This window comes from Apis florea, unplaced genomic scaffold (assembly GCF_048593485.1).
Source record: "Apis florea isolate Af1SG1 unplaced genomic scaffold, ASM4859348v1 contig_2291_pilon, whole genome shotgun sequence".
NCBI lineage: Eukaryota > Metazoa > Arthropoda > Insecta > Hymenoptera > Apidae > Apis > Apis florea.
Window position 1 is genome coordinate 4,794,404 of NW_028256553.1, and position 16,037 is coordinate 4,810,440.

Genomic DNA, 16,037 nt, shown 5'->3' on the forward strand with positions numbered 1-16,037 from the left:
CTCTTTTCATCATGTTTCACATTCAATGATACGATAGACCAGTTGATTTAATTGTAAATCGTGAATATTTCTCAATTATATCGATCAATATAATGATTTTTTGTATTATCCTATCGAAAATGAATTGAAAATCTTCAACATGTTTAATCAAAAATCGATGTTCTCGAGGAAGTGATGTTCGTACAGGCAACAGGTTTTCAGCGTATTCTACTGCAACGCATTCTTAAATACAGTGGATGGACAAAATTTAATAGTTATGAATAAAGTTACTTCAATAAGTTATTTTAATAATTTATTGTTTAAAACATAATTGTAGTTACATAAAAAGCGGATCAATTAGAACAGCTACGAATAAATGTTATTCAACCACTTTAATAAGTAATTACTTAAAGTAATTTTATTCGAAATTTTTAACTAGTTATTTTTTCAACTATTATATATTAATGTCCAATCCTGGTTAAGTAAAATATTTCTGATTCTTCAGTAGTTCAGGATATTCTTAACAGCCGCGAAACATCGCCATTTATCTGGAAGATAAAATGGCTCGAAGATGTGAGGGAAGGGAGTGTCCCAGCCTGTGACCCTTTGTATCGGTGCTTCCAAATGCAGAAAGCATTCTTCCTGTATTGTAAATATTAATAATTTATTTTATTTTCTTTTTTAATTTTCTGATAGACGATTAGATATTTAAAGAATCTCAAAATACGTGTTTTCCAGTTTGTATAATTTCAATAATATTAATTTGTGCTATTTGAAAGCTTTTAATCATTTTTTAACACATGAAATTAAAAATTTTGAAAATAAGAATTTTTAAGTAGAATATGGAAATCTTGTATGAAAAATTAATGTATGGCATATAGTATAAATTCTATCATTAATAAATATTATATAGTATTATATAGTTTGAAAAAATATATTATTAATTAATTGAAAGTTTTTAAAATTACAACATAATTCAAAATATATACAAATTTTTATTAAAAACGACTTTGACATTAAGGAAAGACTTTTAAGTTAAAAATCTATTGGAATAAAATTATAATTAATGATTATAATTTTAAAAAACATAAAAAAATGTGCATATCGTTATAACTTTTTACTATTCGAATTTCTATTTAAATCTAATTAAAATAATTCTTTCATTTTAAAATACTTTAAATAATGTGAAATTTTCCTATAGTTTTTCAAAATTTCATTGAATTAAAAAAAAAATAAATAAATAAAAGAAACAAGAAAAAAGCAAAACATTATCGTAGTTATAATATTAATTTTAAGAAATATTGAGAAAATGAGTTGAAACGAAAATCTGATAATTGTTTAAGTTAACACGATTTCGAAGATACCTAAATAATCATAATATTTACAATTGATATGTATTTTAACTTCGTCACCTCGAATGGCAAACGCATTATTATTAGGCATATTATTAGGCAGATGTTTGAATTACAAACGACCAAATCGAGCTATCTATTTGCTAATTTAGCGCCAGGATTGGAGTTTTGCAAGACGGCAAAGTTTGTACATCTAAGCAACTTGAAGCGTATCGAACCATCACGAAGTGTGGTGCGCATGATGTAACAGAAAATACGTAATGATATCCTGCTACATTCCAACGATACATGTATCTAATGAATTTTGGATACTCTGAACACGATATATGTAAATAATTTCGTAACTGGAATCTACTTAAAATCCCGTTTAATTATCAGTTGTACGATCGTTCGTTAATTCTTAACATAAGTATGTTTCAATTATATATTTTGATATTTTCGTCGAATTATATATTTTATTTGCAAATATATACGAATTGATTATTCATGATGATAATTTGCCACTAACTTTCCTTTATGCCAAACTTAGATTTTTCATTAACTTTTATTACATTTGTTCGAAATAATTTATAAAAAATCATAATAAAAGTATTAGAATTATTTCGATATACAACTTAATAAGTGATATTAAATTCAAACGTCAAATTTTGAAGCGAAATTTTATACCAATCAATTTAATAAATTACAAATTTTTATGAAAATATTTTTTATTTTTTTTTCTATTCTATTACTTCTTCGTAATAGCTCGAAATGAAATGAAAATATTATTCGAAAAATGATAATCAGAATTTCAATTTCGTCTACGTTATGTCATTTAATAATTCGAGGGAATATTTACCTGAATGATCGAAACTATTTCTGCTCCAAAGCCACTCGTTAACGGAGCTTCATGGGCGATTATCACGCGGCCAGTCTTCTTCACCGACTACAACATTGCGCATAATTATTATAGCAAAACATGTTCACATATAAATTATAAACTGTATAATATTGATGTTTTGATACTTGAAATATTTTTGCAAATAAGTCTAATTTTAACATTTAAGAGAATTATTTGTGTAATGAAGTATTAGCAGTATTTTTAAATCATTAGAAATATTTTGAAGTAGATAAATAGAAATTATGTTTCTAATTATATGTTCTTGTTAATATATTTAAAAAAATAGTACAATTCTAGAAGTAGATTGTTAAACTAATATATTATATGTAATATTTTTATATTTTATAATTTATTAAGATATATACATGTATATTTTATACACATTAGGCCTAAATTTGAATATTTTAATATATCATCGTTAAAGCTAAGCTGACTACTTTTATTAAAAATTTTAATTCTGATATAAAAAGTAAGCAATTCATAAATTTGAGATCATCATTTTACCTTTTCATTTACTTATATTAAAATATTATTGGAATATAAAATTTAAAACAAATATTTGAATAATAAATATTAAATAGTATATTACTATAGTATATTACTAGCAATTTCTGTTTTAAATGGATTTTATATTTTTAAAGAATGATATTAAAATATTATTATCATATACATAGTTTCAAAATAAGTATTTGTATAATAGGATATTAAAGTTCCAAGTATTATGATAAAGATAACTTCTAACTTTAACTATTGACATTAACTATATCTAAGAGCTATAGAAGAACTTTTTAGATGTTTATAGAAGAAAATCAACACTTTCCAAAAAAACATTCATAAACCCTTGATAGTGCTTAAAATAAATCACTAGATAAATAATTAAAATAAGCCATAATTCTGTGATCAAAAGAACGTCATCACTTATTCAAGCGACTTCTCTTTTCACACATCTTTGTCAAAATCATGAAATCGCTTAGTTAATTAAAAAATCGATATTCATAACAAATGTATATATATATATCAATAAACGAAATCGATCGAAAGTTCGGAGCAAGAAAGCTGGTCATAGCTATCCAACTTGCTATTACGTGTCGCCGAGAGTAATTCATTTGATAGAACGAACTATTCCTAGGATCAATTTGTGAATGATTTATGCACCATCCTGTACAGCATAATAATAATTTATAAGCGGCCTGACGTTAAGCGACGCATTAATATAACGGGAGAGAACAGAACACTTTGTAGCTTTGAGTTAAATCTACAAAAGAGATCAGATGTTAGAAACTGGCGTTTATTAGATCTGTAATTAAGACACGCGTGTATACGCTTCGTTGTAAATCATTAGAAACGATAATTCGATAACACTTGCACGATTCTTTAGAACTCTTTGTATGGTTATGTGACATTTCAGATTTCAGATGATTTGGCTAACCGCTTTTTGAAATCATGACTATGCTCGAAGATTTTTCTTATATTGACGATTCATGGAAAATTCAATTTTAATTTTCCACCCAAAAATGTTTATAATTATATTATATTCTATCGGAAATTCTTTACATTTTTAACTTTTAGATGTTCTTTAATTGAAAATCGATATTCAACATTTTCGTAAAATTTTATTCATATCTATTTGTCAAGGAATATAACGAAAGCGTTAAAATATTCTTTATTTCTTTGACTTTTGATATTTTTTTATTTGCATAAATTGTAACGTTGGATAGAAAAAAAGAATTTATAATAAATTTTAGCGTGATTAAATGAAAAGATTCATATTTAAGTTAAAATTTTAAAATTCATCAACTTCAAATATACTGTATAAATATCATTTTAAAATTATAAGCCAATATTTTTAATAATAATATGTATATACAATTTTCGATCTTATATTCAAAATTTTGTCATAATCTTGTATATAACAAAACGATTAACAATGAGTTAAATAAAAATATATAAAACATTTTATATGCACCTGAAGATATTTTATTTTAAACAGTAAATAAATGTTAAAAATAAAGGATGTATCATAAATAATATATTCAACATATAATATATATAATATTTTAATTTCTAAAATGATACATATACACGTTAAAATTAAAATTAATATAAAATTTATAAATATAGAAATGTTAAGAAAAATATAAATTGTATAGGATTTTGAAAGTTAGCAATATAATAATTAACATCAGAAAATATATAAATAATACTATTCTTTTCAAGTAAAATGATCTTCAAAGTGATATATGATGATAAAATAAAACAATAAAATAGAGAATAAAATTAATTATTATAAATATTGTTAATTTTATAATGTAGAAAATTTAATTTCATTAAACTGTAAAAACACAATGTAATATTTAATAGATTTAATATATATATATAATATATTTAAATAAAGATATATATATTATGATATAATTTAGAAAAAAAATATTTCAAATAAAAATAAAATAAAAAAAATGATTGCACAAAAATATTAACTTAAATAAACGCTATATATAATTTTACTTTAATTGTGGAATATAATATAATAACAGGAATATATAAAGGAAAAAGTAATTTTTAATAGATGTTAAATCAATATCTTTTCATATTTTAAAAATGAATAAAAATTTTGTGCAAATAGTTTTATCTTATAAAAAAAATTATATTGAAGTAAATCAAGCAGATTTTTAATCTTAAATTGTATTATCTTATATGTTTAATTTAATTTAATTTAAACTATTTAAACGAAAAGAATGAAAAATATTTTCAAAATTTTATTATGTATGTATTATATAAAGTAAATATATTACATGTTGAGATTCAAGGAAAATGGATTTTTCAGAGTTTTGAATTCAATAAATCATAATTTTTTTGCGATAATACTTGTAATATATTTTTTTAATTGTATTCATTTAACTATATTCATATAATCAAATTATAAAAATATAAAAATAATAAAGATGTCAACGATTCAGCGAAGAAAAAATCGATTATATGATAAGAATAAACAAGTATAAAGAGTTCCTTAATCGTTTCTCTTTCTTTCTAAAAAATGGCTCATAATTTATAATATCGGGTTCTGAAAGCCTCAAAATTCTAATAATTGTTAAATTAGTTTCAGGAATGAAAATAACTCTATTCTTTTACCTTGTCTTTTTTTCGATATCTTATATCTTTTAAAACACTAAAATATTAAAATTTATCCCATTATTCTCCTCAATCGTAAATATAAAGGGATGTCGAGGATAAACCGATATGCCATAACCTTTTAATCGATTCGTTTGGTAAAAAAGACAAGGTCTTAACTCTCCTTCACCATGAGGAATTTTGTTCCTATCTCTTTTCTTGCCGATATGGACTAATGACATTTATCCACAATCTGCTTCAAGAACATTGGCATTCTTATATCCAAGATATATATACCCTTTCCAAAAATTTGTCCAAATAAACAAAAACTAAATTTCTATACTCAAATCTCATCATTCTCCAAGTTTTTCAAATTTCTTTTCCCTCGTATTTTTATATTCCTTTTCAAAAACCACAATATTTCTGTATCGATTTTATCGCTTTGGCGAATCTCGTGACAAATATTGACCGTAGAGAATCCGCATCGAAATTACGTGAGAATGGGTTTCCAATTACAATCGCCACCTAACAGCAGCTATATTTCGCGTGTTTGCACATATACTATGTTTATATATACGATGATGCATACCGTACAATCGGCATATCGTTAAGTCGAAGATTAGCATAAATCAATGTTATTAGCGTCTAATGACATATCGAACGAATGAATGCTGTCTTCGGTTCTTGATATTTAACATTTTGATAAATAACTGAGTAAAACGTCAATTTCATTTCGAGTTTCGATTCGTATCTGTAATCGAGTGTTTGTTATTTTTATTTTGAACGCTCGTATCGATATGCAACAGTGCAACATTTAGCATTTGAATATTAAATAAATAATTTCTCTCGAGAGTTAATTGATCAACAAGAGTGATGAAATCGGACAAATCATTTGAATAAATGAATGTGTGTTCAAGTATCAATGCAATATACTTACTTAATAATATACTTACTTCTAATAATGATAAATGAAATAATTATGTATTTAATGAAAATTTTGAATTTGGTTAATAATAATAGTTAAAAAAGTGAATTCAATGAAAAGTAGTTTGTTCGAATATTCGAAGCGTTAGTTCGAAAAATCGATTAATTTTGACATTTAAATATTATTTAGAATATTTAATGAATTAGATACAAGATAAATAGCTAAATACTTAGTTTTTATTTCATGTTGGTTTATATGGAACTCTATCTGAGTTCCGCAATTATTTCTCAAAATAATGCTTGAATATTTTTCAAAAGTTTCGAAAATTTCGACTAGAGATTGTTTAAAAAGAAAATCATTTAGAAAAATAAATCAATATTTTGAATGATATGTCAATAAAGAAATTAGCTTTCTTGTATATTGTGGCCTTTTTTATATAAAAACTCGTACTATTTTTGTTTTCAAACAATGAATATTTTCAATTCGTAGCTCATTTTTTTCAATTATTTCTGATTTTTATCTTCATTAACCTTGATAATAAAATTTATTTATAATTTTTCTTTTTTTTTTTTGTTTTCTTTATCATTTCTATCTATTAATTCATCAAAACAATTTAAATTGTATTTTGTTTTTCAAAACAAAAAAATTTTAAAAATGCACAAATGCTGCTTTCCATAAACGAATCGTACGATTAAAATACTGCGTATCTCTTATTTTCCTCTTCCTTCCTCTCGTCTCATTTCTATGAAGGACACGAACCCACGTAATAGCTGTGCAAACGTAACAGTTGCGCTTTTAAATGTAACGCATGCAAACGATCCGGTTGTGCATTAAACATCGATGAAGAGGAAAAAGAAAAAGAAGGAAAAGGGGAAAAAAAGAAAGAAAAGAAATAAAAAAATGAAAACGAAGCAAATTATTATGACGAAATATTACCTTACAAACGAGTTCCGTGTCCCAAGGCAGGATAGAAATCAGGTCTATTACTTCGCAGGACGCCCCGAGCTCCTCCTGAACGAGATCTGCCACTTCCAATAGTACGTGCACCTGAGTTCCCCAGCCCACCAGTGTCACTGCGTCACCTACATGCAAATCCACACACTTGTAAACCATGTTTGCCTTATTTTCTACGCTTCTCGTGATTATCTTTGTGTCTGTTGCATATATTAACGTATCCTGTTCCAGGAGATCGGTCATCGAATATGCCGATTGAATCGAGTAATGAAAGGACGATTGCAGATGGATGAATATTACATATTCATCGAATCTGACGGGAAGAATTAAAATTTTGAAATTATGGAGGTTTTATTTTTTTTTTTTTTAATTTAAAAGAAAAATTTTAAAAAACGAAAGGATATAATTTAAATAATATTCGTTTTCAGATATTCGAGATATTGTAATAGATAAGTATTTCGAATTGTGACAAAAATTTGACTTTTAATATTAAATTTTAAATGAATTAAAGAGATATAAATGTGAACATATAAAAAATTAGAAAATAAGTTATAGTTATAGTGTTAAATTATGTATCTACAAGGTGTTATATACTCATAAGACATCTTTCATAAGATTTGATTTTAGAAGATCAAAGAAATATAAAAATTAAAATGCTTATTAAGCTATTATTTATCAGGTTATAAGTTATTGAAGTTTAGAAGAAGATGGAAATAGAAATTTATATTGTAAAGATTTTTATTACAAAGGAAAAAGAATAAACAAAATTGTAATTTATAGAGGATTTCCAAATTATAGAAAGATTCTAATTACAGAGATTTGACTATATTTAATTTCCTGTTTATTTATAACTTTGTCAATAGTGCTAAGTAATATTTGAGACATAGAGAAATAAATATATTAATCATGTAATTTTTGAAAAGTTAAACATTATATTTTGGTTATATTTTCAATTAGAAATTGAAGTTTAAAAAGTTTAGAAAGTGGAGTTAATTGGTTTGGCTTTTAAATGATTCATTTAATATAATTAGGTATTATAATGATTGAGGATTAAATTTTTACTTGATTAAATTGCAATTTGTATTTAGAATAATTATTTGATCGTTGGTTAAAAGTAATAATTACATGTTAAATTTTTTTTTTGATTTTTCAATATTGGCATTAATTTTAATGAAATAAATTAATAAATAATAATTGTTAATTAATATACTGTATAATCAGTGACTAATTATTTATTAATATAAATTTATAGTCATAATTGATTATTCATTTTTTTTAATTGTGCACTTATGATATACTTCTAAAACAATCATTTATAAATTTTAATATTACTTAGATACATGAAATATCTTATTTTATACTATGTAAATAATACAAATGAAAAACTATTTTAAAAATATTAATATGTATCTGAATAAAAAGAATCTCAAATATTTGAAATAAAAAGTTGTTGTCAAAAATTCAGAATAAATAGTTATTGTTATATAATTATAATATATATAATTAATAATATAATAACTATGTTGTAAATAGTTTATATATTTCAAGAGATTTCAATATCAAAATTCAATATTGAAAATAGAATAAGAGGTAATTTCAATCTTCAATAAAGTATATGAAAAATAATAACTCATTAATCAGAATAAATAATTCTTACTCAAAAAATAGTCATCATCCAAAACGATTCTTTATCGTGTATTTGCACACTGACAACTGCTTATTATCCACCATTTAACAGGTCACAAACATGTAATGAATTATTTATCCGGTCAATTAATCGTTGATAATAACGATACAACAGTTATGAATTTCTCTGTAAAGAAGTTGTGAAAGTTCCATTATGATCACGATCGATCGACAATTATTACTTCGAACGTGCGAAAAGAAATGGCGAATTACGCGTGAAGGATAATCAAACATGATGCACGGACGATATCGTTACGTAGTTACAAAGTGAAACTTATCCATAAAACTTGTCTTCCTCCACGCCTACCTTCTCTCACAACCTCAGCCTTGCCGATCTCTATCTTATAATCAGCTGTCGGCACATCGTCTATTGCAGTACGATACAATATTTTCGGCTCGAATATGATGCAGGGATCCGGTTCCTCTATGCAGCTCAACAAAAGACCTTTCGCCTGTTTCGCTCCGCGGGGCATAACGATCTGAAAAGGACGTTCGGTTACATTTCATTGTTGTGGTCATGTACCCTGTGTTGTGGTCATATACGCGCAATCGGTGATTACGTTCTGGAATTCAGAGACAAGCGACCTTATCTTGTTTGAAAGTTTTGATATTGAAATTTTACGTGTATGCACGAAAAATGCATTTATTTGATGATATAATAATAAAATGAGTTTATATTTTCATTTTGAAAAGTGCTTATAGTTACATAAAAAATATATACACCGATAAGTCCATCATGTTTTTCACAATCTATGTTACAGATTTTTAATAGAATCGAATGTGAAATTTAAATTTATAATAATGAAAATTTAAAAATTAAAAATTTGACAAATTATTAATATATAAGTTCGAATTATAAAATTCAAACTTTTAATTTATTACTTGAAATTTAAAAATTTACAAATTTCCATGTTTTAAAATTAAAAATTGTATAAAATTGATTAATTAGAGTTATTATAATATAAAGCATTGCTTTATGAATAAATACAACAGAAAATTCGAAAGATTAAAATAAAAAAATCGTATGACTATATAACTATTTTTTACGATTTGTTTTTCTTGAAAACATTTATTAAAGTGTCCTTATACATATATATGCATGTATTATTAATGACATTAAAATTTATAATAAAATTCACGTTAAAATACAAATGATTTTGAATCAAAATAATTAATTAGTTATATAAATGTCTATAAAAAAATATATATTTTTTAATCTTCATTTTTAAAATTATTTTCCAAAGATAGAATATTTCTCTTATGAAAAATATTTTTTAAAATTTTATCAATATTTCAATAATTCAAAAATAACATGAGAAAGCAAAGATAAATTAAATGACGCAAGAAAGATATGAGGCAATGTGCACTTTAGTTAATGAAGTTCAGACTTCGACAAAAATATTGTTCGAAACAGGTGCATAATAGAATGTATAAGGTATGCACAGTTTCATTACGTAGCTTCGTTTTCACGGTTGGTATTGTGTCAAAGCGCGAGACGAATAGCGTGTGATCTCTTGGTTTCAGGAAATGTCGACGTGATGTTGCACACCGATGTTCGTGTAATCGAGATGTATAGTGTCGGTAGCAACGCGTTAGTATATGAGGAAAACTTTCTTCATGAATACGTAGAGTACATATGTCGTACAATATTCATGGGATCTCTTCTAGAAAGTCAATGACTATAGAACTAAAGCATAGTCTTTGACGAAGGATATATCCTTGAGTATAGAAATTCGTTCTACATGCTTGTTCAAGTTTTGTAATATTTCTATTCATTCGGTCGATTTCTTTTGATGATCGATATCAATTGTAGTTGAATAATTAACGATTGCAAATCTAAAAATTTCTGAAATGTGCAAATTAAAATGAAAGCGATTTGATAAAAAAGTATTGACTAAATGATTGATGAGATAAAATTATTAGTTTGTCTGTATCATTGATCTATTCCATTAGATGGATCAATATGAACTCCATAATTGTATCTGTACAAACATCTATCGGAGAATAAATGAAATATTTATTATCGACCAGAGCTAAAAAACTTGAGAAATGTAATTGTCATTTTCAATATTATCGATATTGCTACTTTGGGGAAAACAAAAATCTTATATTTCATCATATACTTGCGAAAAGAATATAAAATTTATAATAATTAAATTTTATTGTTTATTGTATGAATTCATAATAGAATTATATTAATTAATGAAAAATTAATATATTTATAAATATTTATATGATATTATGTATTATATAAATTATTATAATAATAAAATTAACTTTTCCAATGAGATTTGCTTCTTTTTAATTGAATATCGAATTTAACTAATCAATGCTATATTTTTATTTTAACTAATAAGTCCCTTAACAAAATTTTGCACGATATCATTTTATCAGGAAATGTTTTGTTTTATTATATTTTAATATTGTTTTATTATACGGTTTTATATGTGATTTTTATCAAATTTTTAAGCGAAATACTGCAATATTATGTATCTTAATATTTCATATATCAAAAAACCAGATTTTCTTTGATATAATAGTAAATAATTATAAAGTCATCATGAATTATTTGAATTTAATATTCTATATATCAAAATATTTGCACTAATATGCAATATATATATATTATTGTTATAGTTATAAAACTTTGATGTTCTTTGAAAATTCTATCATTGCTAAACGTTTGATATTAATATAATAAAATTATAGAAATATTGAAATAATATATAGAAAATATTGAATTATTTATTTTATATACCTTTAATCCTGGTGTATGAGCAAAATAAGCTTCTGGACTTTGCGAATGATAGAGACCACCATGACCGACAGCACCGCAAGGTGCCCGAATTGTTAACTTACCACACTCGAATTCTCCTCCACTTCGGTATCTCATTTTTGCCGCTTCATTTACCAACTGTAGATATAGTAATTTCTCTTAGATTCAGAAATATTCAATTTTAAATTTATATTTTAAAAATAAACATGATTTTCTTAATAAAACAACGTTTTTAATCTTTTGAAAATTATTAGTCAATATTTTAAATAATAATAATACCTGATCAAAAGCGGGAAATATATAATCAGCAAATTGAATTTCTGCGATTGCTGTTATACCAGCAGTAGCTAAACCAATTCCAAAACCAGCAATTCCTTGTTCACAAAGCGGTGTATTAAATACTCGTTCTTTGCCAAATTCTTTTTGTAAATTTATTGTACAACGAAATACTCCTCCGAATCCAACGTCTTCCCCAAATATCACTGGATATAGAAAAATAATTATAACATTTGTTATAATAACATTAAAAAAATATATTATGTATAAATATTATGTAATTATGAACATTATGAATATTTCAAATTATGAATATTTTCTGAAAATTAATAAGAATAATCCATATATTACAATTAGTGCATTATTAATTATAAGAGATAAATTAAAAATTTAATTTGTATATTAGAAAATTGTGTAACTTTCCTATAGTATCTTTTTTAAATCATTTAATAACAATAATATTTGTCTATAAACAATTAGAATTTAAATTATAAATGCTTTATAAATAATACTTTTTTAATTAATTGTTTAGTAGAGAAAAAAAATTTATTATATTATTTCATTACCTGTATTAGGATCCTTTGTCATTGCAATTCGAAGTCCATTGTTTATTGCTTGATACATATTCATCTTTTCAGTTTCACCTAAAATATAATTATATTACAATATTTTTTATTTTTATATTTACATATCATTGAATTTTATCAATATACTTATCTATTCATAATACAATAATTGAATGTAAAATATTATTTTTTTATTTTTTATTTATCTTATTTACAATTCTTCAAAATATCAAATATAATTAAATTAATTATTAATTATCAATAAATTAATTGAAGTAACTTAATTGTTGATAAAAAAAATATTACATAAACATTGTATTTTCATTTATATTCTTAATATTATTAATATTTTTAATATTAAAAAGTACTTCCATCAATAAAATTTTATTCCTATTTAATTTTCAATATATAGATAGGCAATTTTTTTATTTCATTTCAAAATATAATTTAACGACATTTAGTTTCATAACAATTCCATATAAGTGTATGTATTCAATTTTTACTTTAAATTGTCTTTTAATTATTAATTATGAAAGTATTTTCATTTAATTAATAAAAATATATTTTTTTAATCAAAATTAAAACATTAATTGTACTCACCGGGAATATTTTTACTGTTGTCAGTATAATATGTGAATTGTATCCGTCTAACATGTTCGCGCAATACTGATTTATCAGCGAGATTAAAAATGAAAGAAGTACGAGTATTCGTTAACGGCGTAAACAGTTTACTGAGTATCATTGCAACGAAATGACGATTGGAAGAGTGTAGCGATAATGAAAGCTTTTTAATATCCGCTTAGTCTGATTTACATATATTATTGTAATTTAAAATATTCGAACCTCCATACTTAACGTAGATTTCGTAAACATTCTTATTTTCGAATATAGTTTATACATATTTCATTATTATATGTATGTGTGTATGTATAATAACCACATGATTATAACGAAAAGAATATACATGCATATACACATTTATATAATTATACATGTTGACTTTTTTCGAGAAGTCTCTGTACTATATTATTTCTCGTATCAGTACTATATAATTTTTTTTTTTTTCCTTATGTTTGTGAACTAGAGGAGCATGATATATGAGTATAATAGATGTATATATATATATATATATATACATACATAGATAATAGATGTAATATATATTATATAACTGGGCTTTGTTATAATTTTTAAATAACAGAAGATGAAAAAAATTTTTATTTTTTTTTATTTCAAGTAAATTTAAATGATATTATCATTGATGGATAATATATGATTAGGAATTCATATCTATTCTGAATTATTAATATATATATTACTATATATATTTTTAAAGTATTTGGACAAAAAATTATTAATTTAAGATATTTAATTATTATTTTTTCAATTTTATATTTTCACATATATCGGAATATTTCTAACATAAATCGTATGTATATTAATAATTTCATCATGCAACATTGACTGAATTTAATATTTCAAATTTACCAAAAAATTTTAAAAATTGATATTGATGATAATGATGATTTTTCTTTGTCGAATAATTTAAAAAATTTATTAGTATTAGTTTTAATACAAATTGTTTATTTAATAAAAAGCTTTAATTATAAAAAATTAAAAATCATATAGTTTATTCTTATATTTTATATATTCTTTTTATACACTTTTTTATTTTTTATAAAATTATATTAATTTGAAATTGAGTTTTTGATACTAAAAAATTTGATAAAAAAATTATATATCTTAATGTATGTTAAATATTTCAATATCTACAATTTGAATAGATTATAAATATATAATTATTTTAAAAAATGCTGAAGGAAGTTCAAGGTTAGTATCTGAATCTAATTTATGAATATTAACAAAATTTAATCATTATGAATAAGATTGTTATGAATGGTTATTATTTGTAAGCATGATGAAATTGTTAGTAAATATGAGCGATTCGTAAGAGACATTTAAATATATACAGACATATTGAAATATAATATTAAAAAAATAATATTAAAATATCTTCTAAAAAAATCATTTCTTAATTATTATAATATTATAATATTATAAATTTGTCACAATATTTTTTCTAAAAAGAAAAATACATTTTTCAAAAATGCATTCAATATATTGAAAAATAGATACTTTTAAAAATACTAATAAAATATGTAAAAATGTCTAAATATTTCCACTTTTGAAGTAAAAATATAATATTGTATAAGTCAGAAAGTTATGTTTTGATCGGAATTGACATATCAAAATTTATTAACTTTCTGGTAAGTTGATAGAGCAATTATATTAGTGTGTAGTTATCTTATTTGTGGGAAACAGTTTCATTGCTCAATAGTTTCGATTGTTGTAATAATCTTGCACAATACTGATTATGAATTTCGGAAGTGTTTAAATTATATAAGATAAATAAATGTTAAATTATATAATTATATAAGAATTATAAATTGATTAAAATTTTTTGTAAATAATTTAAAATAAATAATATAATTTTATATTTATATAAAATTCCAAAATATAAAATATATATATAAACTATTTAAAATAATAAATGATATTTTTAAAATTAATAATTGATTCTGATGAATTATGATAATTAAATATGATAATTTTTTATAAAGTTATAAATTTAATATTATAAAAATATAATATTATAAATTAGCATATATCATTAATTAATTTTAAAATTAATTAATCATTAATAGAATACTGACATTTTAAGATTTAAATATTTCATCTTTTAAAATTTTATTTGTTTTGTACAAATAAGATAGTTACTTGTACCATGGTCGATAACTAGTTACATTTAATCTTGCTTATCGAGTTATGGTTATTAAGTAAAAATAGATCAGTAAAAAAAAATCTAAAAAAGTTAATATTGAATTGCTAAAATTGAAAATGACACTAAGATAATAAGAATATATAATTCTTGAAATATGCAACAAAAAATGATTTTTGAACTATGTTTTCAAAAATCGATGAAATTTTTACAAATAAATTTTTCAATTTGGTTGAAATTTTATAAAAGGATTCACTTTACAAAAAAATAATGTTTGCGAGAAGGATTTTTTGCAATTTGAATGTTAAAATGCAAAATTTTGCAAAAAATATTTTATCATTTTAGTATCATTTCCAATATTACCGATGTAGCATCAAATAAAATTAAAACAGTATTCAGTATTTTTTCTGTAAGAGAATATAATAAATATTTTTTTTATTGATAAAAAATTATATCGAAAAATTATATCATGAATTAAAGAATAAATTATAATATTCAATATACTTTCTTCAACATATGTTACTTAGACTTGTTCGTGCTTGGTCGATAGTCAATGCTATCATCATGTTTGATCAGCCTATACGCTTTGTGATTGGTTAGTGTTTTTTGTTAATAACTCGTTAATAAAACCGTAATAAAAGTTTTTGCAAAGAAAAATGTTGAAATGAACTTAGGAATCTCCAGTTAACGGATACTTCTATATTTTTGGAACATCCTGTACAAGAAGTTAATTTGAGAAATGTATAAACTTTCTTA

The 16,037-nt window shown here is 23.1% G+C and overlaps 1 protein-coding gene across 1 annotated transcript; it reads right to left on the bottom strand.

Annotated features, from left to right (window-relative positions):
* Positions 1-279: 279 nt before the first annotated feature.
* BckdhB (Branched chain keto acid dehydrogenase E1 subunit beta) lies at positions 280-13,536 on the bottom strand. The gene is made up of 8 exons (XM_003694230.4): positions 13,103-13,536; positions 12,503-12,580; positions 11,940-12,142; positions 11,643-11,798; positions 9,192-9,363; positions 7,181-7,326; positions 2,170-2,256; positions 280-621 (listed from the first exon to the last, which is right to left on the bottom strand). Exons 1-8 carry the CDS (start codon positions 13,242-13,244, stop codon positions 481-483), a joined length of 1,125 nt encoding a protein of 374 aa, XP_003694278.2. The 5' UTR covers positions 13,245-13,536; the 3' UTR covers positions 280-480.
* Between the last annotated feature and the right edge of the window lie 2,501 nt (positions 13,537-16,037).

Coding starts and splice junctions, on each gene's coding strand:
- BckdhB (XM_003694230.4), bottom strand. CDS start 13,244: ATGATACTCAGTAAACTGTTTACGCCGTTAACGAATACTCGTACTTCT. Junction 11,799..11,939: donor TATTTCCCGCTTTTGATCAG/GTATTATTATTA, acceptor CTATATCTACAG/TTGGTAAATGAAGCGGCAAA. Junction 2,257..7,180: donor ACACGGAACTCGTTTGTAAG/GTAATATTTCGT, acceptor GCAATGTTGTAG/TCGGTGAAGAAGACTGGCCG.